The sequence below is a fragment of the Alternaria conjuncta genome (genome assembly GCF_024043145.1).
Source record: "Alternaria conjuncta strain BMP 0040 chromosome Unknown scaffold_17, whole genome shotgun sequence".
Classification (NCBI taxonomy): domain Eukaryota; kingdom Fungi; phylum Ascomycota; class Dothideomycetes; order Pleosporales; family Pleosporaceae; genus Alternaria; species Alternaria conjuncta.
Window position 1 is genome coordinate 266,009 of NW_026250106.1, and position 26,025 is coordinate 292,033.

Sequence of the window (26,025 nt, forward strand, 5' to 3'; positions counted from 1 at the left end):
CAGCAAGATCAGCAAATACTTGTCTGCCAGCGGACATGTTCAAAGTCCATGCGGGAGTGTGCCGTGGAAACTAGGCGCGATCTTCCGGTTGAATGCTTGTTACGCGAGGCTGGCCTGAAGATGTAACATGACCAGCATGCGTCGATGGCGCGGGCACTCAGTTGCCCGGGGCAATATATACCTGCAGCGACAGCGCGTTGAAAAGGACTGTCACCCACAAGTTCCAGTCTTCCGTGCAAGCATCGCTGATCTGATCGGCCAAGGTAGCAACCATGGGTCTCATCTTCAACATTGCCCTTGCCGTCTTCGCTGGCACGGGCAGCTTCCTCTTCGGATATGACTCCGGAGTAATGACCATTGTCATCCAATCACCCAACTTCCTCGCCTTCTTCGACACAGAGAAGACATCGCCGATTATAGGAGCCATCAATGCGACGTTTTCGGGCGGAGCATTTTTCGGTTCTCTGATGTACGTGGATGTCTCTTGTGTGGAGAAGCTGGCATGTACTGACGGATGCTAGGGGAGGATTTACTATGGATAGGTTCGGCCGCAGGAAGACGATCATGATCGGAGCCCTGATCAACCTGATTGGAGCTATACTCCAATGCGCCGCCCAGGACCTCGCTATGATACTTGTCGGACGAATCTTGGCTGGATGGGCAGTAGGTCTAATGTCCATGTCTGTACCCATCTACCAAACCGAATGCGCCCACCCCAAAACGCGAGGTCAGTACTTCCAACACAACTCAACCTTCCGATACTAACAAAACCCAGGTCTAATCACCGGACTCACGCAGCAAATGATCGGCGTGGGTTTCATCGTCTCCACCTGGATCGGTTACGGCGCCTCAAAAGTACCCGCAACAAACTCCTTCTCCTGGCGCTTCCCCCTCGCTTTCCAATGCCTACCCTGCTTGATCATCATATGCGGCATGCTCTTCTTCCCTGAATCGCCGCGTTACCTGGTCGAGATCGACCGCGCAGACGAAGCGCTGAAGGTGCTTCGCAAGTTGCACTACAATGGTACCAACGACGACTGGATCCAAAGCGAGTTCAACGAGATCAAGTTGACTATTGATGCGGAGAAGGCGATTACGGCGCCCGGATGGAAGGTCATGTTTACTGTTCCGGTGTGGCGGAAGAGGCTTATGCATGCTACGCTTGTTCAGGTGTTTACGCAGATGACTGGGTATGTTCTCTATCAGTCCGGTGATCTGGTCATACTAACGTGGTCTCAGTATCAACGTTATCGGTTACTACTCCACCATTCTCTACGAGAACCTCGGTATTGTCGGCGACCGCAACCTCCTCGTTACTAGCATCTACAACATCGTCGGCCCCGTGTTCAACCTCTTTTTCATCGTCTTTCTTCTCGATCGCGTGGGTCGTAAGAAGCCCCTTCTTTTTGGCACCATTGGTATCTCCATTGCCCTCATCTGCGAAGCGATCATCGGATCTCAGGTCGAAGGTGCTACAGGATCCCGAAGAGACTCGCTATCTGCCGCTGGAGTCTTCTTCTTGTTCCTGGTGTCCTGCATCTTCTCAATGTCGTTCGGTCCCATTTCTTGGGTATACGCCAGTGAGATCCTCCCGCTGAGTATCCGTGGACGCGGTTCTGCTTTCGCAACTGGATTTGGTAACTGGCTTGTGGGAACTGTGTGGAGTCAGGTGTCGCCGATTGGGCTGGGTGAGATTACTTACAAGTTTTACTTCATCTTCGTGGCTTTCAACCTCTGCGTCACGTTCCCGACTATCTGGTTCGTGTTCAAGGTACGTACTTCCCCGGAAGGACTCCTTGGAGACATTGATGCTGACCAATCTTGTAGGAAACGAAGCAGCTCACACTCGAGGAGATCGACCTGCTGTTCGGCGATCGTGCGCTTGGTACACTTCCTGACAACTTGGATGACAAGCAGCGGGTGATAGAACTGGAGAGGATTGATGCTGCGAAGAAGAAGCTCGCCGGCAACCACGTTACGGCTGTGCATTAGCTGAAGGCGCGTGGGGAAGTCGGAGTCTCGGGGGTTGCCATGCTGATTGCATGGATGAGCTGAACGCTAACTGGGTTGCTTGAGCTTGTCGAATACAAATATATTATCGTCATCCACCGGTGCTGATTTCCCCAGCCTGCCGTGTAATGTAAAGCTAAAGTCCTCTCATAATGTCGTCAATAGTGACAGGTTTCCGTACCGCGTTCGAGAATCCTTCGTGGAAGGATACCCATATCCTCCCCACATCACCCTGCATCTCCCCACTGTCTTGCTTCCTCTTCGCTTCCTTCCTGCTCTTATCCGTTTCTACAATCACCCTGCCAAAGAAGTCACGTTTCACGGCCTTCTTGCTGGCTTCAGCGACCTTCTCTTCCGTCGTCTTCTCTTCTCTCTTGCTAGCCTCAACCTCGTCCTCATATTCATCCATACCACCGCGGCGCTTGCGATTGGCATGTTCACGAAGAGCGGATTCTTTGCGCCATTCTTGTTCCAAGACGCTGCGAACTGCGTAGCGCCCTTTGTCGTCTTTCCTGCCAGCGAGAGTTTCAAAAGTTGCCAGAACGTCTAATGCGGGCTCCATACGCCAGACGAAGCCAGCATTTCTGTTCGCCACGTCTTCGGTCTCGATTCGCGACTTTTCGAACCGAATGCCAGTGGCTGTCATTGCTTCTACAGCCTTCTTGACGAGCTCTTTCTCTGAGGCCTTGCGCACTGAAGCGGTAGCGAAAGACTTTGAACCTGATGCGCCAGTGTTGACGAGTACGGGTTTCACGTCCGGTGACAACATACGCAAAACGTATGGTATGAGCTCCATGGCCATCTCCTCTGGACTTCGAAACATGCGCGTCAACGGTAGACTAAGACTTGTCTGCAGCGCCATCAACTGACTCCTGCTAGCCTTGGTCTGCTCCAAAGCTGCAAAGCTTGCACCCGGTCCTGAGAAAGGTGCTGGCTGTGCATCTGGGTCTGCTACGGGGTTTGCAGATGATCGGATAGGCGAAGCGAAGAGGTTGTGGAAGGCAAGGACAGAGTTCGACAGATATGGTGCTAGTTCCCATTCCTGAGATCCGTGAACGGCCGAGTTGATTGTGTCATGGAAGTACAACCATTCGTATGCAGCAGATGGTTTGCTGAGAAGAGTATCGTCTTGAAACGGCTTCTCGGGATAGGCAGTGAAGCAGTCTGTTCAGTGTTAGCATTTGATGAGGCCGTGATATGAGGTGAGACTTACCTGTCACGATGCGATCGCAATCCCCGCTCGTATCGACCATCTCCCTAAGACGATCCATAGCTCTCCGTTTGCCTGCTTCAGCAACTCCGATCACACCGCTCTTGGCCCTCGCGGCTGCCGACTTTGCATCGGTCGTCTCAGCTTGCTTCGGGAAGCCAGCACCCTCACGGAATACACGGTCGACAACGTCTTTTGCACCGCCTCTCCCCAGGCTTCGAGCGGCTCCACCACCATGTCGCAAGTCGCCAATGAGGTTGTCTTCTATCCACTTCCGCGATAGATGGGGCCTCTCCTTGGACTTCACATCGTGTGATGATCGTAACCGAGCTGCTATCCATTCGGCCACCACCATAACGCCACGTATGTCTCCTTCGCCAGTGCCACTACCCGTCCCGCCCTCTTTCTTTGTGCTGACACCCCACGTAGCTTCGCAGAGACGGCGCACGCCATCCAAATCGCATTGGATGCCTTCCTTGCCGAAGATCTCCTGCATGCGCGAGACGACCATGTTGAGGGCAGGCTTACGGATATGCACAATCTCAGCCATTGAGGACTGTCGCAGTGGCCGCAGCGAAGGGTGGTAGAGGTCGTTGCAGATAAGGATGAGTGGTCGCAAGAGTCTGAAGTTGTCACCCTTCTTCTTCTTGGTGCCCGCTGTTGACTGCTGCTGACCGATTGCCTTTGTGTTTCGCTCGTCCAGATTTATCAAGTCGATAAGTGCCTTGACGAAGCCACCTTCGCCTGAGCCTCCGCTGCCAACGACACCATCTACTTCATCGACCACAACGCATACTGGCTTTCCAGCTTTTCGCACCTTGCCGTTCACGGTGCTGGTATTGACACCGCGGACATTCTCAGTTCCCACCATATCTCGAATGCGGCCTTTGACGACAGCACCGCTACGCTCGTCCGAAGCGTTGATCTCCTGTACTTCATAGCCTGCTTGTCGTGCGCAGACATGAGCTAGGGTGGTCTTTCCGAGCCCAGGAGGCCCAGTCAGCAGCAAAATCTTGCGATGTCTCTGTTCGTCTTCTTGGAACCCGTCCTTTGCTTTCTTTGGCTTCGCTTTGCCAGAACCGGGGAAGACGATTGGGTCCCACGCCTTCAGCCACCGTAACACCGATCGATGTGTACGTTCGTCTCCTACCAAGTCTGTGAATTTCTTCGCTCGGTACTTTTCAGTCCACATGAGTGTGCGATTGGTCTTTCCACCCTTAGCCACTGGCTGCTCGATTGATGGTTGTGCTGCTAGGTCAAGATTCTTCAAGGACGCATTCATGGCCTTCTCCTGATCAAGCGCCTTCGCCTCGTCCATGAGCTGATGGATGTTGAGACCATAATAGCTCGTTCTCGCCTTTCCTTCCACGGGTTCGGATCGTGCTGCAATGATCTCTTCGTACGTCTGGGTCTCGCGTTGGGCCTTCTTGCCTATATGAAAGGCCTTCCCCGACGCATTACGAGCCAAAACGCCTGGTGCGGATTGTGCTGAAGTTGGCTGATGTGATGTGTGCGGCCGCTTTACCGGCGACTGTGATTGTGACTTGAAGCTGTAGTTGTCTAGATCGTCTACCGGTATCGATTCGGGGTCTGCAAACTCGTCCTGGCTCGCAGGGGGTGTGTAATCTGCTAAGCCTTCCGGAACAGCTGGGAGGTCTTTGATGCTGCTAACAGCCCTCCTCTTCAATGTGTGTTCCTTCAGCGCCGCAATGTCCTCTTCATCGTCGGAGTCGTCCAGGAAACCTCCAATCTTGCGTGTCGCATTGTTGTTTGGCACGTCCTTGAGTGGCTCTCGTGCATCTTCCGGGCGCTTCCTCTTCTTCGGCGAGGGCGCTTGGGGCATCGACGAGCTCGGCGGGTATGCGATGGGTGACGAGATGAGAGGCATTGCGAAAGTTGGAGGCGACGAGGGGAATGTTGTGGTTTCAACCGAAGGCTCAGTCGGCAGGCGCTTGACTGGAGACTGCTTCTGGCGCTTCGCAGGCGTGTCTGGCGGGATTAGTACCAGTTGCAGCGCGCGTACACGCAAGTAGTACCAGCTGGCCCTTCTCCTTCGCTCCTGAATATGTCGGCTACGTTCCAGGCGCGATGCTGTATGACGATACCGGCACTATTCTTCTTTGCGGTGTCTTCGGCGATGCAGTCGTGCAATGCGTCTAGTTCGTCAGAATGCGAGGATGGGGCGGGCGCGTTGTCGAGAAATTCGAATTCGGAATGTAGTAGCGCGGGGTCAAAAGAGGATGGAATGCCTGGTGAATAGCTACTCATTGGTTCTGGCAGGCGTCATGGTTGGAGTTGGAGGAGACGCGGGTGACGGAGCGGAGATCTAAAGTGCGTGGGACGCGTTCAGATGTCGCGTTGGAGCGCGTCTTGCCGCTAACCGCTTTCGCTTTCGTCCCATGCAATCGATTGGCTTGCCCACGATGCTTAACAGCAATTTTGTCCCGCAGCAATATGTTGATCAACCACACCACGCTATATTACTTTCAGACTCTGATGTTTGTTACGACCTGAATTTGCGGTTCGTTATTTTTTCTTTGTTCGTCTTTTCGAACACCCTGCATCCTCACAAGAGCTTCAATCTGCCCCTCGCACAATGCACTACGCTCCACATCCTTAGCGCTTTCTACGCGTACAAGACACCTGAGCAGTTAGGAAGTAAATTTTGTACTCTTCAGTATTCGCGAGGAGTCAAATCGGAGTCATACCCCGCCCCACCTTTGCACCTTGCTGAATGGATCAGCCCGACTTTCAACTACCCTTTTTCTATCCAACGCTAGAATATTGTTTTAACATCAGGTCAGAACGGGCTGGAACAGAAGCAGTAGCAGTGATATGTCTATTAGTTCTCAAGATTTACATCAAGCAGCAATTGCCAAAAGCTGCTTGGCGCAGCGGAAGCGCGCCGGGCTCATAACCCGGAGGACCTCGGATCGAAACCGAGAGCAGCTACATGTTGTGCATGTTTCTTTTATTTTTGCTAGGCCTTCACCCAGGTAGTTGATCACCTAAATCTCTAAGCCAGGGTTAGGCAACCCCTTTTTGCTATCCCCTTCGTCCCTAGTTCCAATATAAACTGCTTCTATCACGGTCATGATATTCAAACTTGGGAGACTATAGGCTGTGTATTATGCCACAGCTACGTTCTATAGCGACCTCGCTTTCTTTCGAGGCAACACCTAACCTACTCTGACACGCTTTAGGCATAGGTCACTATCTGAGTCCAGGTAGGACAGGGAACTAGGAAGACAAAATGTCACATCGACAAATCACTCTTGATTTCTAGTTCCGTCTTGACCTCCTCGATCGACACTACATCAAGTCTTGACAGTGGCCCAAGTACAGCCACTATCCTCCTCCCATCCCCTCCAAACCCTCTCACACTGCCCCTTCCACTCCTTCTCCCCAAGCTGCCTTTCCACAAACTCAACAAGACTCATCCGTCTACTCATCCACTCCCAATATCCCCCTTCGACCCCTTCCTCCCCACCACAACTCGCCAGCCAGGCTCCAGTCTTTGCGCCCTCATCCGTATCAACCGCGACATACCTTTCCGTCGTTTTGAGAACGGCGAAAAGAGGGTTGCTCAACCACGTTTTCCAAGAGACGGCAAATTTACCGAAGATAGGCGTAGACGTAAACCCAGGACTAAAGGAGTGCGCCGAGCGTTGGTTGTGTGGGGTGGAGTCGAAGCGGCGCTGGAGGAGAGCGGCGAAGAGGACTTGGTGTGCTTTCGAGAGCGCGTATGATTGAAGGGTAGTTGTTCCTATACCAAAATATGCCTTCGCCTTTCCCATGAGCTTTTGCATAACGCCGCCCTCATCGCCAGTAGTCTTTGCTGTCATGTCTTCCAGATTTGGGCGCATCAGAGTCTCTGCCGCAGCATAGTGCCCAGTACTACTCGTAAAAACGACTCTTGCCTTCTCGCCTAGATATCCTTCGAACAAGTTCGTCATCAAGAAGCTGCCCAGAAAATTCGTGACAAGAACCACGTCGCGGCCTTTCTCATCCTTAGTCCTTGAGCCTTCAGGCGGTCCCGCTATCCCAGCATTATGGCAAAGCATATCAATCTTCTTGCCCTCCTCTTTCCACTTCTCACAGAACGCACGTACACTCTCTAGATCCCCAACATCGAGTTTCCAGCAAAACACCCTTTTGCTAGCCTCGGACCCGAATTGCGAAACGATGGAAGCCACGGCTGCATCGCCTTTTTCGAGATTGCGACAGGCGAGATACACGACTGCACCTTGTTTTGCTAGCGCAGTCGCGATCGAGAGACCGATGCCGCTGTTCGCGCCCGTCACTATCGCAGTTTGGCCTTGCAGATTGCGGTGGGGAGGGCGCTGAGGTGTGTAGAGGCGTGCGAAGATGATTGTAAACATAGCCTTTGCCATGGAGGTGTAGAAGCTGACATAGTGGGAAAGCGCCGCCATGTTGGATCTTCACGATGCCAGGGCTTTTGTTGCGAGAACGAAAGGGATGATGCGAAAGCGGATCTCGCAAGGTAAACACTGGCGCATGCTACCTGCCTTGGGTCTATGTACAGGCGGAGGGCAGCACCGCCAAGGTTAGGTACTCAGGTCATGACGCGTACATTGGCTATCAGGCAGTCGCAACTTCCTGTCTAGATTACGTTGGGAGGTTCTGTACCAAGCACGATGGCTTCGCCTTGGATGGTTGAGTGACGAGACGCACGGTATGACGCATTGTGATGGATCGTACGAGTGGGACAAGTGGGGTTGCATGGCTGGAAGCGGCTAGCTTTGCGCACGCTTCTCGTCGCTGCAAGAAGGCTGACAGCTTGGAAGACGGCTACACCAGAACAGCCAACAGTCTCGCATCATGAGACTGTTCGCGGATATCTACGTGCAATGTAGTGCTGCATAAAGGATTGGAAAGGCTAGACTGTACCTCGCTCAGCCGTTGGCCAAGCGTGTTGTTTGCTAGGTGAACTGGCTGAAGTCGACTGTGCCTGCGTAGAAGCAACAACGCGACGAACTATGGATATCACCCGTTCACAGCTGACGATGTGCTGTCAAAGTATGACGCAGAATCGAACGGCCGTGTTGGCGCGGCGGAATGTGAGGGCACCGTTGACGTACGGTGTTTGCGTCTTGAAGAGGGGTGCATCATAGCTCGCTAATTGAAGATACGGGAATTGAGGTGTTGAGGATAAGTAAACAAAATCAGAGTGACGTTGCAAGCAAAAAGGACGCGCTATAACACTCCTGACATTCAGCTCGCCCTGGTCTCCCATTTCTTCGATACAATCGCTAAAATGACCGAGAGCAAGACCCCAGAAACGCACTGCCAATTGCCACAAGCGAACACCACAGAAGCCACGTTGTGCCGAATAGACTCCGCAGCCGCAGTCAATCCGACGGTTTCCTCCCAAGACCTCGATTCAGAAATATCCAGAGCCGCGCACCAAGTCCAGCTTATCGAGTTTCTCGGTACGCATCAGCGATCTATCAAATACGCATCATATGCTATCGAACAGGCCCTTCGTGGGAAGCAATCGAACAGGATGAGCGGCGAGGATGTTGCCAGGAGATGGCTTCATACTGCGAAGGAAGAGATTGATAATTGGTCAAAGCAGACGAAGCAGATGGTGGATGAAGTGGAGGAAGCTGGCAGCACTAGGAGTGGCTAGACCTTGTGGGGCACCTTGGTGCATACAAACTACCAAATCTTAATAACAAGGCCGCTCCCGAGATTTGTAGCGAGAGTTGACTGAATGCGTCCGCGCGTGAGGTCTTTTGTATCTGAAGACTCCCTCAAAGCCTAAATTTAAGCCCCTTTGACATCTTGATCTAATGTAGCGTCGTATATCAAGGCACTGAACTGATGAAGACACAGATTGGGTTGACATTGAAGGTTCATTACCATTCCACGACCGAGAAGACTCAAACGAGTACCCATCGTACAAAAGGCGGGCCGAGCTGTTCTACTCATGCCGCCCTACTATTTATCGAGATGAGCTTGGAACATCTCGGGGTATCGATGACCTGAGACATGTGCCTTGCTAAGAGCTTCATGAAGCTCTTTAGTCTCGGTTTCGGTAAGTTCTACGTACTTGGTGTTCTCCTGGACACGCTCCACTTTGGTAGAACCAGGAATAGGCAAAACACCCTGCTGCTGTACCCAAGCAATGGCAACTTGGGCGCTGGTGGCCCCTTTCTTTTTGGCAACTTCCTCAACAGCACCAGCTAGCTCGACGTTCTTCTCGAAGTTGCCGGGCTGGAAGCGTGGGTAGAAACGGCGGAAGTCGTCCTGGGGGATATCATCGAGAGTCTTGAACTGTCCGGTGAGCCAGCCGCGGTCGAGGGGACTGTAGCCGACGATGGGGATGCCAAGCTCGCGACAACCGTCGACGACGCCTGCCTCCTCTAGAGCACCTTGAGAAAACAGACTCAGTTCAATCTCAACAGCGGCGGGAGGATGTACGGCGTGAGCACGGCGGACGGTCTGAGCGTTCACCTCGCTGAGACCATAGGAGCCAATCTTGCCCTCTTCGACCAGATCAACAAGTGCCTTAACAGTCTCCTCGATGGGAACGTTGGGGTCAACGCGCGCGGGCTCAAAGAGATCGATCGTCTTGGTACCGTCGAGCAAGGTCAGACACTCGTCAACGGAGGCTCGAATCTCCTCCGGACTAGCGGTCGGTGACTGAGTAGCTCCATCGTAAGCGCCCTTGATGCTGAGCACAACGCGCGATGCATCTTCCGGGTACTTGGTAAAGTAGTGCTTGAGGAGCTGGAGAGAATTCGCATCTGGAGGCCCGTAGAAGGTTCCCTACGAGGATGTCAGCCGATATTTTACATCAACGTTTCTGGCGCGGGTCGTACAGCGTTCCAAAAAGTGGCACCGTTTTCCAAAGCGGCCTTCATTGGCTTGATGGCCTCGTCATGAGTAATGCCACCGAAAAGTGTGAGGTCTGTGCAGATTATGTTTAGCAACTGTGACGGCGCATTGTCGTCGTCTGCATGGCAACTCACTCATCATACCATAGCCGATGGGACCGACTGGCTTCCCAGCGATAGTCCTAGGGGCGGACGAAAAAGACATATTGTTTCCGTGTTGAAGATGAAGGTGAGATGTTTGTGAATTGAGATGAGATCTTTGTGCCAGACCAGTCCAGGGCAATGAGATAGATATGTTCAATGTTGCTTCAATCCGCGTCAGGCACCTTCTTCGCCCGATTAACCCCGCCAGGGCGCCATGCTGACACAAGGTGACTCTGCCGCGTCGGACATAAGACACTACCCGTAATTCCGCACTGTACGTGAGTCTGACGTTCTCGATGACTGTAGTAACGTGCGATATCTCAACCAGCCCCGGCTGCGCTGGCTAATGTCTCGGCCAGTGTTTAATGCCCTCTCCGGTGTTTATTTCGTGACAGCAGCTCAATTGCTCTTGTCAGCCGGCCTGCTTGAAAAACTAGCTAGGTCCTCGCCCAATGTTGACGCGGCAAAGGTTGTAGCAAACCGAATTCGTGACATCTTCGCGGGAGCTGATCTTGAGAAGGTGATGAGTGTCTTTATGGTGGAAATCGGGACGTCTTTCTTCTCTTTGGCTGGAGTGGCTTTGACTGTTCTTCTGGCTTTACTAATCCCTCTGAAGGGATTGGAGTACTGAACGTGGTATTCCAATCATGTGTCTCTATATGGACGAGCAGTGGCTACAGCCGAAGCACAGCGCAGTTTCGGCGGAGGGGGAGGCGCCTTTAGCTAAGACTGGGACCCGGCCATGGTTCGAGTGAGTCAGTGTGAATTGGTGAGAATGCGGCTCATGATGGATGAGAATATAATGCGCATTCGTGGTCGACGGGACGATGGGCCACGACTGTGTGAAGGCGCGAAGATGGTGCACGTCGCAGCTGCATCTCCAGGCTCCTGTCGCGGTGGACTGTGCTGGCCAATCATGGCGACTCTCTCGACGCGACTGATTACGTCAGGATTTTCGCGTTAGTGCGATGATAGACCGCGTTTCGAGGGCTCGCGCTCTCCCAATGCCTCACTTGCTTTTCAAGATCCTATATTGCACGATGATGAGGTGCCACACCTTTAATGCTTGGTTTGAAGAGGCAAGAGGAAGTCAGTAGCAGGAAAATCTTGGCGCGTGGCTCTTGCGCAACACCCTATTGCCACTTTCCGACGTCCACGAGAAGAGTTCCATGTGACTCAAGCGATGCATGCGCTGCACCATGCTATCTCTCAATTATCTACACGACACCAGCAATGCTATCTACGACATGTCGCTGTTGCGGCTGTCATGGTAGTTCGACGTTGTTGCCGAATACCCGTCCGATCCGAACTCCCAAACGAACGGCGCCATCAGTGCGGGTCGGTGGGTATCTTCCTGTTTCAGCGCCAGTAACGGAAACGACACGATTGGCCGTTCACTTCGAAGGAACCTGACAGCGGAACCCACATCCTGTCAACGCACGACAAGCCTTGGTTCAATTACGGAGTGGAACCTGCGAAATTGGGTGGCAGTCTCGATTTATTAGATGGACTTCCTCCCAGGCCGTTGTGCCATATTGCTGTGTCTGACTACGATATATCTTTCTTCCTTGTTGTTGTTCCTTTTGCTTTGCAGCTGCGCTGCGTCCTCTCATTACAATGCTTTTCAACTTCACCGACAACGCGCTAGCCGCTCGTCACATCCAAAACGATGCCAATGTCGAATATACCATCGACTATTGGGGTTATGCGGTTCGGAACTTCCCGTGCACCAATGATGCCGGGTCGTGCGAGTATCTTGATTCCGTTTACGGCAATCACCAAACATCGATGATCTTTACCTTCATTTTCTGGGCTGTCCTTGGTGCGGTCCTACTTGCGATTCTCGTATCTCGACTTGTTCGACCACGAAGGAAAGATGGTGCCAGACAGAGCATGTTGTATCGCCTCGTCAGACTGACATCTTCCACTGTACGACGACATCTCATGCCTGAATGCTCCAAGGTATTCAGATACACTACGAGGTTGCAAGTCCTGATCCTGGCGCTGCTCTGCGTCTATCTGACAGTCTTTTCGTAAGTCAGGATACCTACACGGCATGACATAGCTGACGCTTAAAGGTTCACCGGGATCACCTACAAGACTTGGATTACACCAATCAAAGGCACCGACTTGCACAACACCCGCAGCGGTATTGGTGGCTTCGCCGATCGCGTTGGTGCTTTTGCCTTTGCGTTGACCCCACTGACTATCGCCCTGTGTAGCCGCGACTCTATGCTCAGCATGGTCACAGGTATCCCATATCAGAGCTTCAACTTCTTGCACCGCTGGACGGGCCGCATCATCCTTGTCCAATCTTTCGTACACGCGATCATATGGACGATCGTCGAAGCAAAGCTTTACCAGCCGCAACCAACAACGTACAGAGAATTCATCAGCCAGAAGTACATGATCTGGGGGTGTGTTGCGCAAGGCTTCATCACCTTCTTGTTTGTGTTCAGTCTCAGGCCGGTAATCCGCTGGACGGGTTATGAGTTCTTTCGCAAATCGCATCTCATCGTCGCTGGCCTCTATCTGGGAGCCTGCTGGGGCCACTGGGAGAAACTTTCGTGCTGGATGATTGCATCATTAGCCATCATGGGCTTCGATTTGGTCGCCCGCAGCGTCCGCACTTGGCTCATCCACACCGGATACAAGGACGGAAGTCTCGGTCTTGGTTTCCGCTCCATTCCAACAACCATGGAAACATTCAAGGACCCAACCGGTACCATTATTCGCATGACATTTGCTCACAGCCACAAGGCCTGGGAGATTGGTCAGCACTACTACCTGACGTTCCCTGCGCTCAACATCTGGCAATCGCATCCTTTCACCCCGGCCTCCAATCCTACAAGTTCTTCGCCAGTACAGAGTCACACATACATCATCCGTGCCTGCAAAGGCGAAACTGCCAAGCTTGCTGCTCTCGCTGAACAAGCCGCCATGTGCTACCCACGTCGCGATGCCTCGACGCCAGTCATAATGATGGGACCATACGGCAGCACAATCACGAACGACGAGGTCTCGAACGTTCTCACTGTTTCCGGTGGTACCGGTATCACCTATACTCTTCCCGTCATCATGCACGCATTAAGCGATGCATCCCCTGCGCGCAACATCGAACTTGTCTGGACAGTAAGGCACCTCGAGAACCTTGCCTGGATCGCACCTGAACTCGCTTATCTCAAGTCACAACTTGATGGTGCTGGTGCTGGTGCTGGTCGACACTACACCGAGGACAAGCTAGAGAAGGCACCAATAGTATCGGTGGAGGCGAAGAAGCGCTTCAGGATTCGCATCTTTGTGACTCGACCTGATACGACGAAGTACCAAAAGCCATCTCATCAGCTCCACGATGGAAAAGACAAAGACTTCGGTGATGGCGGCTCATTGTCGCAAACTTCTTCCGTTGACTCCGTGTCTCTCGACCGCAAAGTTGAGGAGCTCAGCCGCCAATGCCCTAACTTCACCATCACATGGCTTAACAACACACGACCGGACATCCCCTCCTTGGTCGACACTTTCATGACCGAGACGGTCGAGAAGGGTAGGACGCAAGTCATCGGATCGGGCCCGCCTGAGCTAGGAACTCAGCTTAGGGCTGCTGTTGCGGCGAAGAACGTGCCTGGGAACGTTTGGCGAGGCGATGAGGCGAGTGATGTTGAGTGCGTCTGGGACGATCGCATGGGTTAAGACACTGGGTGAAACCTTCTTGATCACTTTCGCTGTAGATATTTGAATCGAAATGTGCATACAAAGATACATCAGTCTCGCAATCCATTACACCAGGCCTCACTGCCGCGCATGTCTTCATCCATCAAGGCAGCTCTGCCCTCGATCTCTTCACTGGCACATCGTGTAACTCGCTCAACCCCGCCACGCGTCCGCCAGAGGCACCATTATCAATGTTTAAGGCGGGAACTTTTTCTGCTTCTTCGTGTACAAATTGCGGTTCCGATGCAGCTTTGCTCCGCTTGCGCTTGCGCAGTATACAAAAGGTCCCAAGCAGGATGAGAATTATTCCAACGATACCACATACAGATCCTATCGCTATCTTCGCGCCTATGGGTAGTCCGGTTCCAGTGCTTTGGGGTGGGGAGGAAGACGTTGTTGCGCTTGGGCTCGGTTCGCTGGTAGTGAGAAGTGGAGTTGAGCTGGTAGCAGCGCTAGAGGTTGATGAGGATGTGACGAGGATGGTACTATATTGCGATCGTACTGTCAGCGAAAGAATTTTTTTTTGAGGAATGTAACGGTAGCTTGTAAGGGTGTGACTGACCTGCTACTCGCAGAACTCGATGGAGACAACAAGGCTCCCGCATCTTCGATTGCGAATCGTCCGTTGAAGGTGTAGGTGCAGTCGTTCACGCCTGCATCACAAATCGCCATGAAGTAGTTGTCTTTTCCTGCAAGCACACCAGATGGTATCCATGTATAGCTCCCGTTGTTAAGGGTTTCACCTAGAGCTATCAGCATTCGTCCCAACACTTCTTGCGTCACTGGAGTCTTAAAAGCAGAGGATTCTTACTTGTTATTAACACCGCGGTTGTATCGGCGAAGCGAAGATCAATCGACACGGGACCTGGAGTGCCATTGGACCATGAAATCAGGTACGGTTCCTCAGCTTCGATGACTTCACCAGCTGCAGGGCTGTCCATGGGATTGTTCCCATCGCCACGAGCGAAGCAAGAAACGAACAAAAGAGCGAACAGATGTTTGAAGAATATCATGATCGACTGAAAAGTATTGCTGGGGGAGAAAAGGTTTGGTATGCGCGTCGCGCGTCATGCCCTGGTATGTGTACCTACCCGCTAGGTGTGCGAAGCCCCCTAAAGGAACGGCATTGCCACAACGGGCGAGCTTGACTTGGTGCGGCTGAGGATCGTCTGTGGGGGTGATATTACATCTGCTAGACTGGACCAATACACAGCAAGGTTATGTAGTGCAAAGGCGCGGTGGCTGTGGTGGTACCCCTAGGCGTTTATCCTGCTGGCTCTAATTAGTATCGCGCACGGCTCAATACAGTGACCACTGGAAAGAAGCGATTGCTAATCTCATACAAACAAGATCTCGATTTTGGTTGGCTCGTGTTGCTTATTTGGTACGGCAAACTGGAAAGTGGCATTTTGTGGCTGGTTTCAGCCTTACGGCAAGAGTTCAGCTCTCTTTGCGAGAGTAGCCGGAAGTCCTCGCAAGATGTTTCAGCTTCGCTTTCCCAACGCCATTCACGCGTAACATGATTCTCATGCCACAGTTGTTCTGTCCGTATTCAAATATTCTCTTCGCACGGTCTACAGCCTCTTCATGTCGGGTAGAAATCGAGTGAGCGTGTGCATCAACAACGCCAGCATACTGACGAACTTGACATGGAAGAAGTCTTCACTCAAGGCAGTTCCACAGTCCAACGAACTACAGGCGGAAAGCTGACATTGCTGGCGTAACATGTTTCCCCGCCGATAGCTCCGCTGCCAATGGTGAGGGTTGTTCAGCGCGATGGCTGTACAATGGCGACTCCACCCAGTATGTACAGCCATTATATTTGTGCTTATGTAGGTGTTCGCTGGGATAGGGAGCACCCCATTCGAAGGAAAACCCGAACACCTCAGAGCCTACATCAAGATGAAATCCTGCGAAGTTGGTGGCGTAACGGCGACGTAGGCTCCTGGGTGTCCAGTTTTTCCCTTGTATGAGGTGGGAGGGCGCGATCGCCAACTTCGAGACGCTGAGACGTGGTATAGGCATGCTTGAGGAGTGCCGTAATGCGAGGATACATGCGAAGGATATCGAACTTAATTGACGTTAGTGGTAGACAACAATGAGTTCAATGGGAAGACGTACCAGAACAACGCGACAACGGATGGTATGTTGATCGAAGCTAACAGAATTCCACACATCGCCATATGTGACTACCTTGTACAATTCTCGAGCAAGTCTCTATTGCAAACGCAGCTCAGCAGCAGGGAGTAGCAATGCGATGCAATGCCTAGTCGGTTAGTTGTGACATTACGTCCGGCGAACTTGACGACGTAGACGTTCCCAAGACTCCCGAGGTCTCGCTCTTATCAAGTCCTTGTACGAACACAGTCTCTCCGGTAGCACCTACTATGATGGTCTGATCTGAGGAGCGAGAACGTAGACTCGAGTCTAGCTCAGCTGATGCAGTGGGCGGTTGCGCGCGTCCTGGCAGGAGCTCATACGCGTCCATGATGCGCGTGGGAAGGGATTACGCTCAACATGCTCGATGTGGGCGCATAACCAGTATTGAGATACGCGGTGGGCAGGGATGAACAGATTCTCTCATGACAGCACTAATATTGAGCTGTGCATGGTACATAGTAGATGGAGAGGAGCTGCAAACTCGGAGTTGGTGTTCGGGGGTTTGCGGCTGGCTTGGCGCCGACGCGTCAACATCGTCCACCGCCACACGCGAGATGCACAGAGGCCTTGTAGCAGCTCGCCATCAATTCTTGGCATTGTGCCTCTGCGATATGCCACATCTCTTTACTGACTTATTGGGGAAACGGAACGTATACAAGTCCTTCCATGAGATCCTTCGATTTTGCACACGACGAGCAAATACAGAAACCCAGTCCACCTGGGCATGTTCAAAGACCGATATGCACCCAACGAACTCAACAAACCCTCTCGATACCCTCTAGCACCGGCTGCTCCTGCGAAGCGCACTGCACGAACAAATCTTGGAATGATTCGCATACCACGTAGTACGTACTTTACATAAGGAGGCAAAAGTACCGGGCTACACAAGAGACACCTCTCGCTCCCATATCTCCAAGCTGTTGTTGTCGGACGTTTCTTCATCGTCAAAGCACATCCAATCCTCGAATATGGCGTCAGGGTCTTCTACCGTCGAATCATCCGCATCGATTGGGATGATATCGCCAACTGCATGCTTGTCTTCCACGTTCGATCTTTCAGGTCCGCCACCACCATCATGTATTTCAACGACTGAAGCCCATGACGCATGGTTTTTCACTCTAAGGTCCTCGCAGTGCTCAGGCAAGTGTTGCACATACTCTTTCAAACCCATAGCTGAGGGTGGGAGAACGACTTTGTGTGCGGTGTCTGCTCGATCGCGCGATGCAGTCCGTGCACCATGGGCCAGCAAAAGATCTACTATGTAAGCACGCTCCCCCTTCTGATAGTGCCAGTACCTTTGGTACTCTTTCTTTGCGATGACTATAGCAGAGCCGTTGTTCCAGCCATAACGTGACTTGATAGTGAGATCTATATCGATTTGTTTGTGGTGGAGTAGGAGCTCTATGATGCCAATCTTTCCAGAGTCCACGGCGACATGTAATGGTGCTTGACCATGCCGGTTCCTACGATTGACATCCACCATGGATTGGGTGCAAGCGTCGTACGTTTGGGCATGTTCAAGTAAGAGCATTGCCAAACTGAGGTCACCAGTACGGGCAGCTCGATGCCAGAGAGTGTTGTCCTGGGTTGGAAGAGACGCTATTTCGAGTAGCCCTTTTTCTAAGATATCGACACACTTTCCAGACGGCTCTGTCGCAAGATCTAAGCTTTGGCGAATGATATTCAGGGGGCCACTTTCGTAATCGAATAGGATTTCCATCAGACACCAGTGTCCCCCCGATAACGCTTCAGACAATAGCGACTGTCGACTGTTTCTCACGTCGTTTCGATCAACTCGGCCATGCCCCAGCAACACACTCAACGTTCTGCCATGACCACCCTGTGCTGCCGCCTGCAACAAGCTCATTCTTGAGGGACCAAAGGTTCGATTGACATCGACGTCCTGTCGAAGTAGCAAGAGCGCTACCGTGTCTGTGTGTCCACCGTATACAGCGTTTTGCAGTGGCGTCATCCGAAGTTTAGATGTGTCCTGGACGTCGACATCGAGTCCTCGGTCGTCGAAGGCTTTGAGCATCAGCCGTATGACTTCTACATGTCCTCGGCGACATGCAAGATGCAGAGATGTTGTTGCCTTCCCTTGGTGCACCTTTTTGCCATCGACAACAATACCAGGGAATTGGAGGAGCTTTTCGACAATCTGGAGATGTCCATTCAAAGCAGCAATACCCAGCGGCGATGAAGTCTCGTTATACACCTTCAGGTCAAGATTAATGGTCTCAAATCCGAGCAAAAGCCCTACAATCTCGCTTTTCCCCTGGGCAGCGGCAATGTAAAGAAGACTGGACTCGTAAGACCTGGACCTCCTAAGAGCCGTATTGACATCCAACTTCCCAGACTTCAGCAGGCATTCCAGTATGGCTTTTTGGTTCTTGTGAATCATTCGCAATACCACTGATCTTCCTTTGCTCCTGACCCATTGCTGGGTAATGTCGGGTAACAACAATATTGTAGCCATGTATGCTGTGTTGGTGGAATCGGCGGCGATCGCGAATAGCTCATGGCTGAACATTCCCAACATCTGTTCGCCGCAGGATTCCCACGCGGTCTTGAAGAGTTGGGTTTGGCTTGTCTGGATTGTTGCGCATAGCACATGTTCGGTGATATCGACTCTTCTTTGCACAAGGATATTGAATGCGGAAGTGCAGCGAGCTAATATCGCTTCATGTAGAGGTGTTCTTCCCTATCAAGCTGTTAGCACAGATAATAAGATGTCTTAGAACCGCGTTAGCAAAGCATAGCAAGGGAGCTACATACTAGTAATAAGTTAGCGAGATATCTTAATAGCTACTTGTGGCAGCTACTTTACCCTTGCTGTTTATAATATCCGATCGTGCTCCCCACTCGATGAGAAGGTTAATCATATCGGTCTGGTCGGCTTTGGCGGCGCAATGTAAAGCGGTGGAACCGTCATCAGCTTGTATCGAGATGTAGACGTCTGAATGCAAGATAGCTTGTACAAGCCCAATATTACCTGCCGAAGCTGCCTGCATAAGTGTATGAACACTCGCTATCGACAGGGCACCTTGACCAAGCAAGGGCACATCAAGTGGGATTGCCACCATAGAGTCCTGCGGTTTTGCTCGACGACGGCCTGGTCTGACCTTGCTAATGCCAATAAGCAGTTGCGGATGGCTCTTTTGGACATGTTGACGGATGGTGTCTTTGCGAGAAGTATTGAAGGAGCAGCCTGTGACTTCACATGCATGTCGGGCTATGCCAAGTCGGTGGCGTGCTTGTACATGTCTGGCGAGATCGGAACGCAGAGCAAAGCCTCTTGCGCAGTTGCTGCAATGGAAGGGTTTTGTATGCGTTTTGAGGTGTTGGCTGGTGTTATGTTAGCAGTAGTTGGAAGAGCATCGACTTACGAGCTTACTTGTAGCGACCTAAGGTGTCAAAACGTTTGGAGCATTTATTGCAACTAAAGATTTCGCTCGAGTCCATGGTGCGTGCTTTGCGGTAGCTGCAAGCTTAGCGACACCTTCTTCAAGGAACAGAATTAATGGATGTCCTGCAGTCTACACTAGCATTGAAGTTGACATAGACAAGATCTTCAGGTAATGTAGGCTCCTAGCAGGTAGATGATCAGAGTTTGTCTTGTATATCGTGGCGGAAGGCTATACTCTTGAGTGCGGCTCCAGGGTGTGCACGGCGAGGCTGCCCAGGTGGTAGTTCGCCCAATCACGTAGCGGGAACTTGCCCCTTTGCACTACCGCTGCATCATTGGTTGCCCTTTCTTTTACTCACCGTTTGTTGTGCGTCTTTCGTGCTCTTCCTGATTGTCGTGTTGACATTTCCAACTTCTTTTATTTTCTCCCCTCCTTTACGATCGAGTCGTCCATCACCGTCGACTCTACCCGAACGGACCACAGTGCTTCACCAGTCTGCGCTTCTATCGAAATTGTGTCACGACTACTATTCACGAAACAATTATTCGACTCCACGCTGCTACACGACACGACCACATTCGAAGCTGAAATGGAAATTTGGAACTTCGGCGGACAAATCGCCCACGGCTGGGAGGGCCTTCAGGCTACTTCGCCCCCAGGCGAAAGCGCACAGACAATTGGCGGCGCAACGAATCACAGGTGATTTTTTTTTAATGCTATGCAGTTATGCCAATTCTCGACAAACAAAATGTACGGGCCCAAAAGCCCCAGCGAACCTAGAGTTTAGCGACCCTATCATCGATGAAGCCCCCGGCACGCTGGAAGACTTTCCTGTTACACCTGTCGAAGGACCCTACAGCTATTTCGGTCTGTACGACACTGTCACAAACAGTACCCAAGGTCGTCTGCTTGGAGAAGCCAGCACGTTCGTAGACTGGCCTGTGTTCGATGAACATCTCGTCGACCCTTCCGTCGGTGATGGCTTCTATTCGCAGATGCTTCCGCAGCTCGATCCTTTCGAATTCCTGACGCAGCCTTCCTACCCTACGGCAGGACTTGGCCAGGCCTTCCAGCCTATCGCGCCCGCTCCCGCTCTGAATGCTGTTGTTCAGCCAAACATCATCACACCGCCGTCACGTGCGCATGCCGCTGCTCGTCGCCGCACGATCGAACCGCGCTTTCATTGCAACATTGATGGTTGCACCAAGGTGAGTTTTGTCTGTACGAAGTGTACCTATGTAAGACATGTTCTGACTTCATACTTCCCCAGGCGTACCGCCGTGTTGGCGATTGCCGCCGCCACATGCGTAAGCACCAAGCCCCTAACCTTAGATGCGTTGTCGAGGGTTGCCACATGAAGTTTGATCGCATGGACAAACTTCGTGATCACGTTCGCCAGGGCCACAAGATGAACCTGTAATGGCTCAGCATCCATTGTTGCTCTGATGCCGCATGTATGTGGGATGCAATGTAGTTTGGGGAAGTCTGTGTTGAAGTTTAGTGTGCTGGGTGAACTGTTGGATCTCTTTGTTTTTCCCAAATTGTACCTAGGTAACCTTCCAAGGTTTCCTCCTGTCAGTCAGTCATTACCAGGTTCAAATATGGTTGGCGTTAGTCTTATCGATCAAAATACAACAGTCGTTACCGAAATGCTAGATCACCAAGATCCTATTGCTGTTGCTGTGTTTGTGAAGTACCTAGGTAAGGTTGATGACCGCAGGCCCGGGGTGACGCGAGGATCGGGGCGATCTATGTAGATCGACTCCTCCAAAAGTTGCCCCACCTCAATCAAAGAGAACACCAACACCAAACACCCTGGAGCCTACGTCGACGCCCGGCTTGCTAATTTGCTTCTTTCATCCTACCGCAGTTTCCAGACCTGAATGTTGCACTGTATGAGACGGCACCCGCCGAAATCTTGCATGTTAGCGTCAGCCTCATGAATGGAATGCCTATTCAGGTGCGTTCAGGAGACAACTGCTTTATTATGAAACCAAAAGGCTTCCGTACTACACGATCTATCCCCAAACCAAATCAAGCCGCCCCCAATCAAAAGAGTCTTTCCAAGAAAAGAAATCGAAAGTAAAGAATCGCCTATCTTCAGCTGTGTGGACTGAAAGCCTGCCCCGCCCTGACGTTCCCGTGATGTGTTCCCGTGGATACCGAGCTCGCGCACCAAGCTCGCCTCGAGACAGGACAAAACCACCATACAATTGCTAAGCATCGGAAAGACAGGAAAAGTATGCTGAAGAGAACACTTAGATGCTGCACAAGAAAGAGGAAATATCATCGTTCATGGTGGAGAAAGAGCTGTGGGAGCGGATGTTGGCAACATCACCAGTGGTAGCAATCTGGCCGTTTCCATTGCGGCAACCAGTGTCGCTATGAAGTAATCAGCATGTGCAATCCATAACTGCTGTTCGGTGATCACTTACTTGTAAAAGATGCAGTTGTGGCCGTTTGCCTTGAGCGAGCTGACCTTGTCGTTCAGTCTTCCGGAAGCCTCTGCTTTCTGTTAGTTATCATGTCCAAGAGTTATGCATGCTGGGAATAACTTGCCGCAGATGCCGTAGTGGAAATTCACATTGTCGCAGTCGTTGAAGTCCTTGTTGGAGCAGAGCTGAACACTGGGGTTGAGCTGCCTCTGCTGGATGGAGGCGGCGAAGGCGGCCGAAGAGGCGAAGAGAGCGAGGATGATGGTCTTGGAGAACATGTTGTTGAGTTGAGAGGAGTTGATGAAAGATTTGGAGTGGGAAGATGTGATGATTGAGTGTTGGAAAGTGATGGTTGTAGATGATGAGAGATATCTATTTTGTGCGGAACTCCTTCAGTTCTTATAGCTTTCGCAACGGCCTCATCCTACTCCTCTTTTAAGTCCAACACGCCCTACGGCACTGTCTTTGACCCCCAAAATCATAGCCATGAGCAAGTATCGGCGGTATCTCATTGCTGAGACTTGGATACGAGCGTGACTGATTCGAGCAAATGAAGCCAAGTATGCTGAGATGGTGTTGCAAAGGCCCTACACCTCACCGACAAGTAATCGCTTGATGCAGACCCAGTACAGCAGATCAACTCTTGGGAATACCGTGATAGACGCAAGATGTGAAGTTCGAAGTACATGCTTGGCAGCCTTTGGATTAGTATACATCGGAGCACTACCAAGACCGTGCTCGGGCCGGTCTAGACAGTTGAACAGAACTGGTCATTCGGACCGTTCTAGGTATTCGGCAAGACCCTGAATCGTAGGGCTGACATGGTGGAGATAGTCCTAATGCAGGTCATAAGTCTGGATTTGTGCCTTACTTTGGACCGAGTGAGAACAGCGAGTCAATCCTGATGACTGATACTCAGCGGTGAAGAGAGCTAAGATACCTGTTCAGCTAGCGACCCAAGTCCTTGGAACTCACATAGTTACTGCATTTGGCAGTGACTGTACTTCAGGTAATTTCGTTTGAGTGCTGGGCATTCCGCTTCTGCATGAATAGAACCGGTATCAACCAGAACGCGAGAAACCCAAGTCCTTAGGGCTGATGGCTCCTTCGGTCCTTCGATAGTCAAGGTGCGCTTGGTATACTGCTATTGTCGCGTGACATTCTGCTTCCGCGCGAATAGAGCAGATGTCAGTGAGAAGGTGAACGGCATGTTGTGAATTGTTGCATCCGTATCCGACACTACATACTGCTTCTCAGTAATCAGGTATCGTGTCGTTGTGTGTTGAGTGGAACTACCAAAGCTATAAGTACCGACAACAATGCTCTTTTCGAACACCAGCTCAATACTTCACTATCCTCTCTTTACTCCAGACCCTTCAATCATCTCATTCTCAAACCACAGCCTTCATCAGCTACCCCACCTCACCATGACTGCCTCATTCCTCAAGCTATCTCTCCTTGCTACTGCCAGCGTGGCTGCAGCCGCCAGCGTCAATGCGACGGCCAACATCGACATCGACGTTTCTTTGGGAGCTATCCCCATCGAGGTCATTGCCGAGAAGGTCCATGTTCCGACCAAGGCCATGGTCGACCTCCTCAACACCGTCGACTATGTCACGATGACCGTGGAAGACTGGTGCCCCCTCCTTCAGCAACCCATTGAAGCCGTCCAGGCCTGGCCGGACCACGTCAAAGAATACGTCTTCACCGAACTTTCGCTCGAGGTCTCGGCCTTGGTCGCCCCGGAAGCCGCCCGTGTCGACGCTGTATCTGAAGTCAAGAGCAACAAGCTTGCCGCTCGCAACGACTCGGTCCGTCGCATGGAGCGTCAAGCGCTTGCCCTTCACGATGCGCGTATCAAGTCAGGCCGAAGCGGCTGCTTCCAGAACTGGGCATGTGGCTCTTGCGTCGTTGCTGCTGGGCTTGCAGGCGCTTCCGGTATCGCTGGATGCACTGGCGCTGCTTTGGCCGCTATTGAAGGCACCGCTGGCTTTGCTCTCGCCGCAGTCTATGCTGCCTATGTTGAATGCACTGCCAAGGTTGGTGGTGCTACTACCGCCGCCATTGGTGTTTGCCACTCTGGCCTCTAGTTCGATACTGTCGGATGATTCGCGGCTAATGTAGTGGGGTAAGACATCTGTTTCCCCTTCACCTTCCAGTGGGATCCTCGTCTAACGGCATCGCAGATTGTCTAGAGGCTTCATTACGCCAGATGTGTTGGGCGGTTTTGGGCAGGAAGCAAGGGGCTATTTGTGGCAAGATTTTGTAGATCGGCGATGTAGGCACCATGTCTCTATTTGGTCGATGTTTGGTTTTGTTAGTGTTTCGATGCTTCGATTCGAATTAATGGGAGTGAGTGGTCAGATGGCTGTTGGATGTTTAGTCGAGGAATTCACAGGTCCAATACTCACCCGTGTCCCGTGTTCCGAGTATCACCAGCCCTAACGCGCGGTGACATGCATGTTGCACGTCTTCTCTCCGCTTGAAGACCTCGCCCGCGCCATTCCCACCTATTGAGAGGGCCCATATCCACAGCAAGCATGTCAGCGATCAGCGCAAACCCTTGCGGCTCGTCGCCATCGCCCTCATTGTTGATTGAGCTGCACGAGAAGCTGCCACATGCGGCTAGAGGGCCCCGCAAGTCTGGACCCTGAAAAGACGTCACCCGCCAAGATATGATGGCATAGCATCAGCCGCTATTGCTCAAATACATGGCAGTCGCTTAGGACCGATGTGAACGAACAATTACGATTCTTTTTGCTGCACCTGCATACCAAAGACCCTGAACATTCGGTGCGGTCCTTCTACGGCCTCTAGGGATTACCCAGCTGACTGATAGACAGGGACCAGTACCCTCCAATCATACTATTCGACACGGCACCGCCTAGACACTAATAGTAGTTTACAGACTTCACGTACGTTCACGCTTCCAAGGTATCCAGGACGTCTTGCAGCTTACTACGAAATGATAGCACACACCGTCTTCACCATGAGTTCACGACCATCTCTCATGCCGCCCACCGAGGGCTCCTTCCTCTCATCGGGCGCCTTTACTCCCTCGGGCCTCACACCCAACACACGCTCCGAAGCCGAAGCCGCCTTCACCTCCAACAGCGCTTCGCAAACCGATGCGGCCGCTCCTGACCCAAACCTTTTGCCCCTGATGGGTGCCGGTGGAGGAAACGAGACAACAGACAATGGCCCGACTGAAGCTGTCCGCGCTTACACTGGCTACCGCCGCCCTGGCATGGCTCGAGCAAGCTCAGCGAACTACGAAAACGCACTGAAGCGAGCGCAGCAAGCGTCTGTCTCGTCCGACTTCTCCGCCGACTCTGAAGTACCCGACAACGTCACTACGGGCCAAACAGTCGCGTCGCCGACAGGCTCCACTCCATTCCCGCCTCCCGGTCAAGGTGTAGTGCCCCTCAACTACAACTCTGCTCCCGTTGGCGCCGCTCAAGGTGATGCAGTGAAGAAGACTCGTTCGCGTGGCCTGAGTCTCAGTGGCCTTGCCCAGCAGCAGGGCTGGAGCGAGCAGGACTACAAGCGTGTATACAGCGCCGATTTGCTTGCTGAAGAACCGAAGAACAGCGCTGGATATGGCTCAGGCCCGAAATAAGGGCGAGCATGACATCACGGTGCATGACGGCGTTCATGCAGGCCGACGTTCAGCCAAAGGCAATGCAGCGGTCATGATCAGGGCCGCCAGCTTGCTACGACTGCTATTACATTTACCATATCATGAGCTACATGCAAGGCGTTGGGTGGAGTTCTGCCAAAACATCGAGGTCACAGGCCGACGATCCTGTTTAATTCATCGATTATGATCCAGTACATTCCACTATTGTGATTGACAGGAAATGTGATGGGGTAACGCATTTGAGCAATAGCACCTGCTAATTGCGCAGCATCATGTTGCCCTTCTCTACCATCTTCCTATACTTCTCGCATCTCAGTCTGTTGTTGCACCTGTATGCCTCTCCACCCTCTCTACACTGCTCTGGTCCTACGCAGCATGTCATGTCTCTGCATTCGGTCCAGCAAGTCCTTTTCCCGCACGTCTGCTCACATACTTCTTTGAACCA

General features: G+C 52.0%; 9 protein-coding genes and 1 non-coding gene across 10 annotated transcripts; 5 read left to right on the forward strand and 5 right to left on the reverse strand.

The window, feature by feature from the left end:
* Positions 1-272: 272 nt before the first annotated feature.
* On the forward strand, positions 273-1,992 carry J4E85_009472 (uncharacterized protein; the record flags this gene model as incomplete). The annotated part of the gene is made up of 5 exons (XM_051473696.1): positions 273-469; positions 522-727; positions 776-1,190; positions 1,240-1,771; positions 1,828-1,992. The coding sequence occupies 5 exons, from the start codon at positions 273-275 to the stop codon at positions 1,990-1,992; spliced, it is 1,515 nt and encodes a 504-aa protein (XP_051322481.1).
* A 154-nt stretch (positions 1,993-2,146) lies between these two features.
* J4E85_009473 (uncharacterized protein) lies at positions 2,147-5,488 on the reverse strand (the record flags this gene model as incomplete). Its single annotated transcript, XM_051473697.1, has 3 exons — positions 2,147-3,174; positions 3,224-5,209; positions 5,257-5,488. The coding sequence occupies 3 exons, from the start codon at positions 5,486-5,488 to the stop codon at positions 2,147-2,149; spliced, it is 3,246 nt and encodes a 1,081-aa protein (XP_051322482.1).
* A 612-nt stretch (positions 5,489-6,100) lies between these two features.
* On the forward strand, positions 6,101-6,172 carry J4E85_009474. The gene has a single exon. It is a non-coding gene; the product is annotated as a tRNA-Met (tRNA).
* Positions 6,173-6,537: 365 nt separating this feature from the next.
* On the reverse strand, positions 6,538-7,653 carry J4E85_009475 (uncharacterized protein; the record flags this gene model as incomplete). The annotated part of the gene is made up of 1 exon (XM_051473698.1): positions 6,538-7,653. One exon carries the CDS (start codon positions 7,651-7,653, stop codon positions 6,538-6,540), a length of 1,116 nt encoding a protein of 371 aa, XP_051322483.1.
* A 1,531-nt stretch (positions 7,654-9,184) lies between these two features.
* On the reverse strand, positions 9,185-10,288 carry J4E85_009476 (uncharacterized protein; the record flags this gene model as incomplete). The annotated part of the gene is made up of 3 exons (XM_051473699.1): positions 9,185-10,015; positions 10,069-10,157; positions 10,219-10,288. 3 exons carry the CDS (start codon positions 10,286-10,288, stop codon positions 9,185-9,187), a joined length of 990 nt encoding a protein of 329 aa, XP_051322484.1.
* Positions 10,289-12,171: 1,883 nt separating this feature from the next.
* On the forward strand, positions 12,172-13,917 carry J4E85_009477 (uncharacterized protein; the record flags this gene model as incomplete). Its single annotated transcript, XM_051473700.1, has 2 exons — positions 12,172-12,260; positions 12,306-13,917. The coding sequence occupies 2 exons, from the start codon at positions 12,172-12,174 to the stop codon at positions 13,915-13,917; spliced, it is 1,701 nt and encodes a 566-aa protein (XP_051322485.1).
* A 3,061-nt stretch (positions 13,918-16,978) lies between these two features.
* Positions 16,979-18,574, reverse strand: J4E85_009478 (uncharacterized protein; the record flags this gene model as incomplete). Its single annotated transcript, XM_051473701.1, has 1 exon — positions 16,979-18,574. One exon carries the CDS (start codon positions 18,572-18,574, stop codon positions 16,979-16,981), a length of 1,596 nt encoding a protein of 531 aa, XP_051322486.1.
* Positions 18,575-20,094: 1,520 nt separating this feature from the next.
* On the forward strand, positions 20,095-20,925 carry J4E85_009479 (uncharacterized protein; the record flags this gene model as incomplete). Its single annotated transcript, XM_051473702.1, has 3 exons — positions 20,095-20,204; positions 20,293-20,713; positions 20,776-20,925. The coding sequence occupies 3 exons, from the start codon at positions 20,095-20,097 to the stop codon at positions 20,923-20,925; spliced, it is 681 nt and encodes a 226-aa protein (XP_051322487.1).
* Positions 20,926-21,936: 1,011 nt separating this feature from the next.
* On the reverse strand, positions 21,937-22,218 carry J4E85_009480 (uncharacterized protein; the record flags this gene model as incomplete). The annotated part of the gene is made up of 2 exons (XM_051473703.1): positions 21,937-22,017; positions 22,090-22,218. 2 exons carry the CDS (start codon positions 22,216-22,218, stop codon positions 21,937-21,939), a joined length of 210 nt encoding a protein of 69 aa, XP_051322488.1.
* A 1,149-nt stretch (positions 22,219-23,367) lies between these two features.
* J4E85_009481 (uncharacterized protein) lies at positions 23,368-25,559 on the forward strand (the record flags this gene model as incomplete). The annotated part of the gene is made up of 2 exons (XM_051473704.1): positions 23,368-24,007; positions 24,895-25,559. 2 exons carry the CDS (start codon positions 23,368-23,370, stop codon positions 25,557-25,559), a joined length of 1,305 nt encoding a protein of 434 aa, XP_051322489.1.
* Positions 25,560-26,025: the final 466 nt, after the last annotated feature.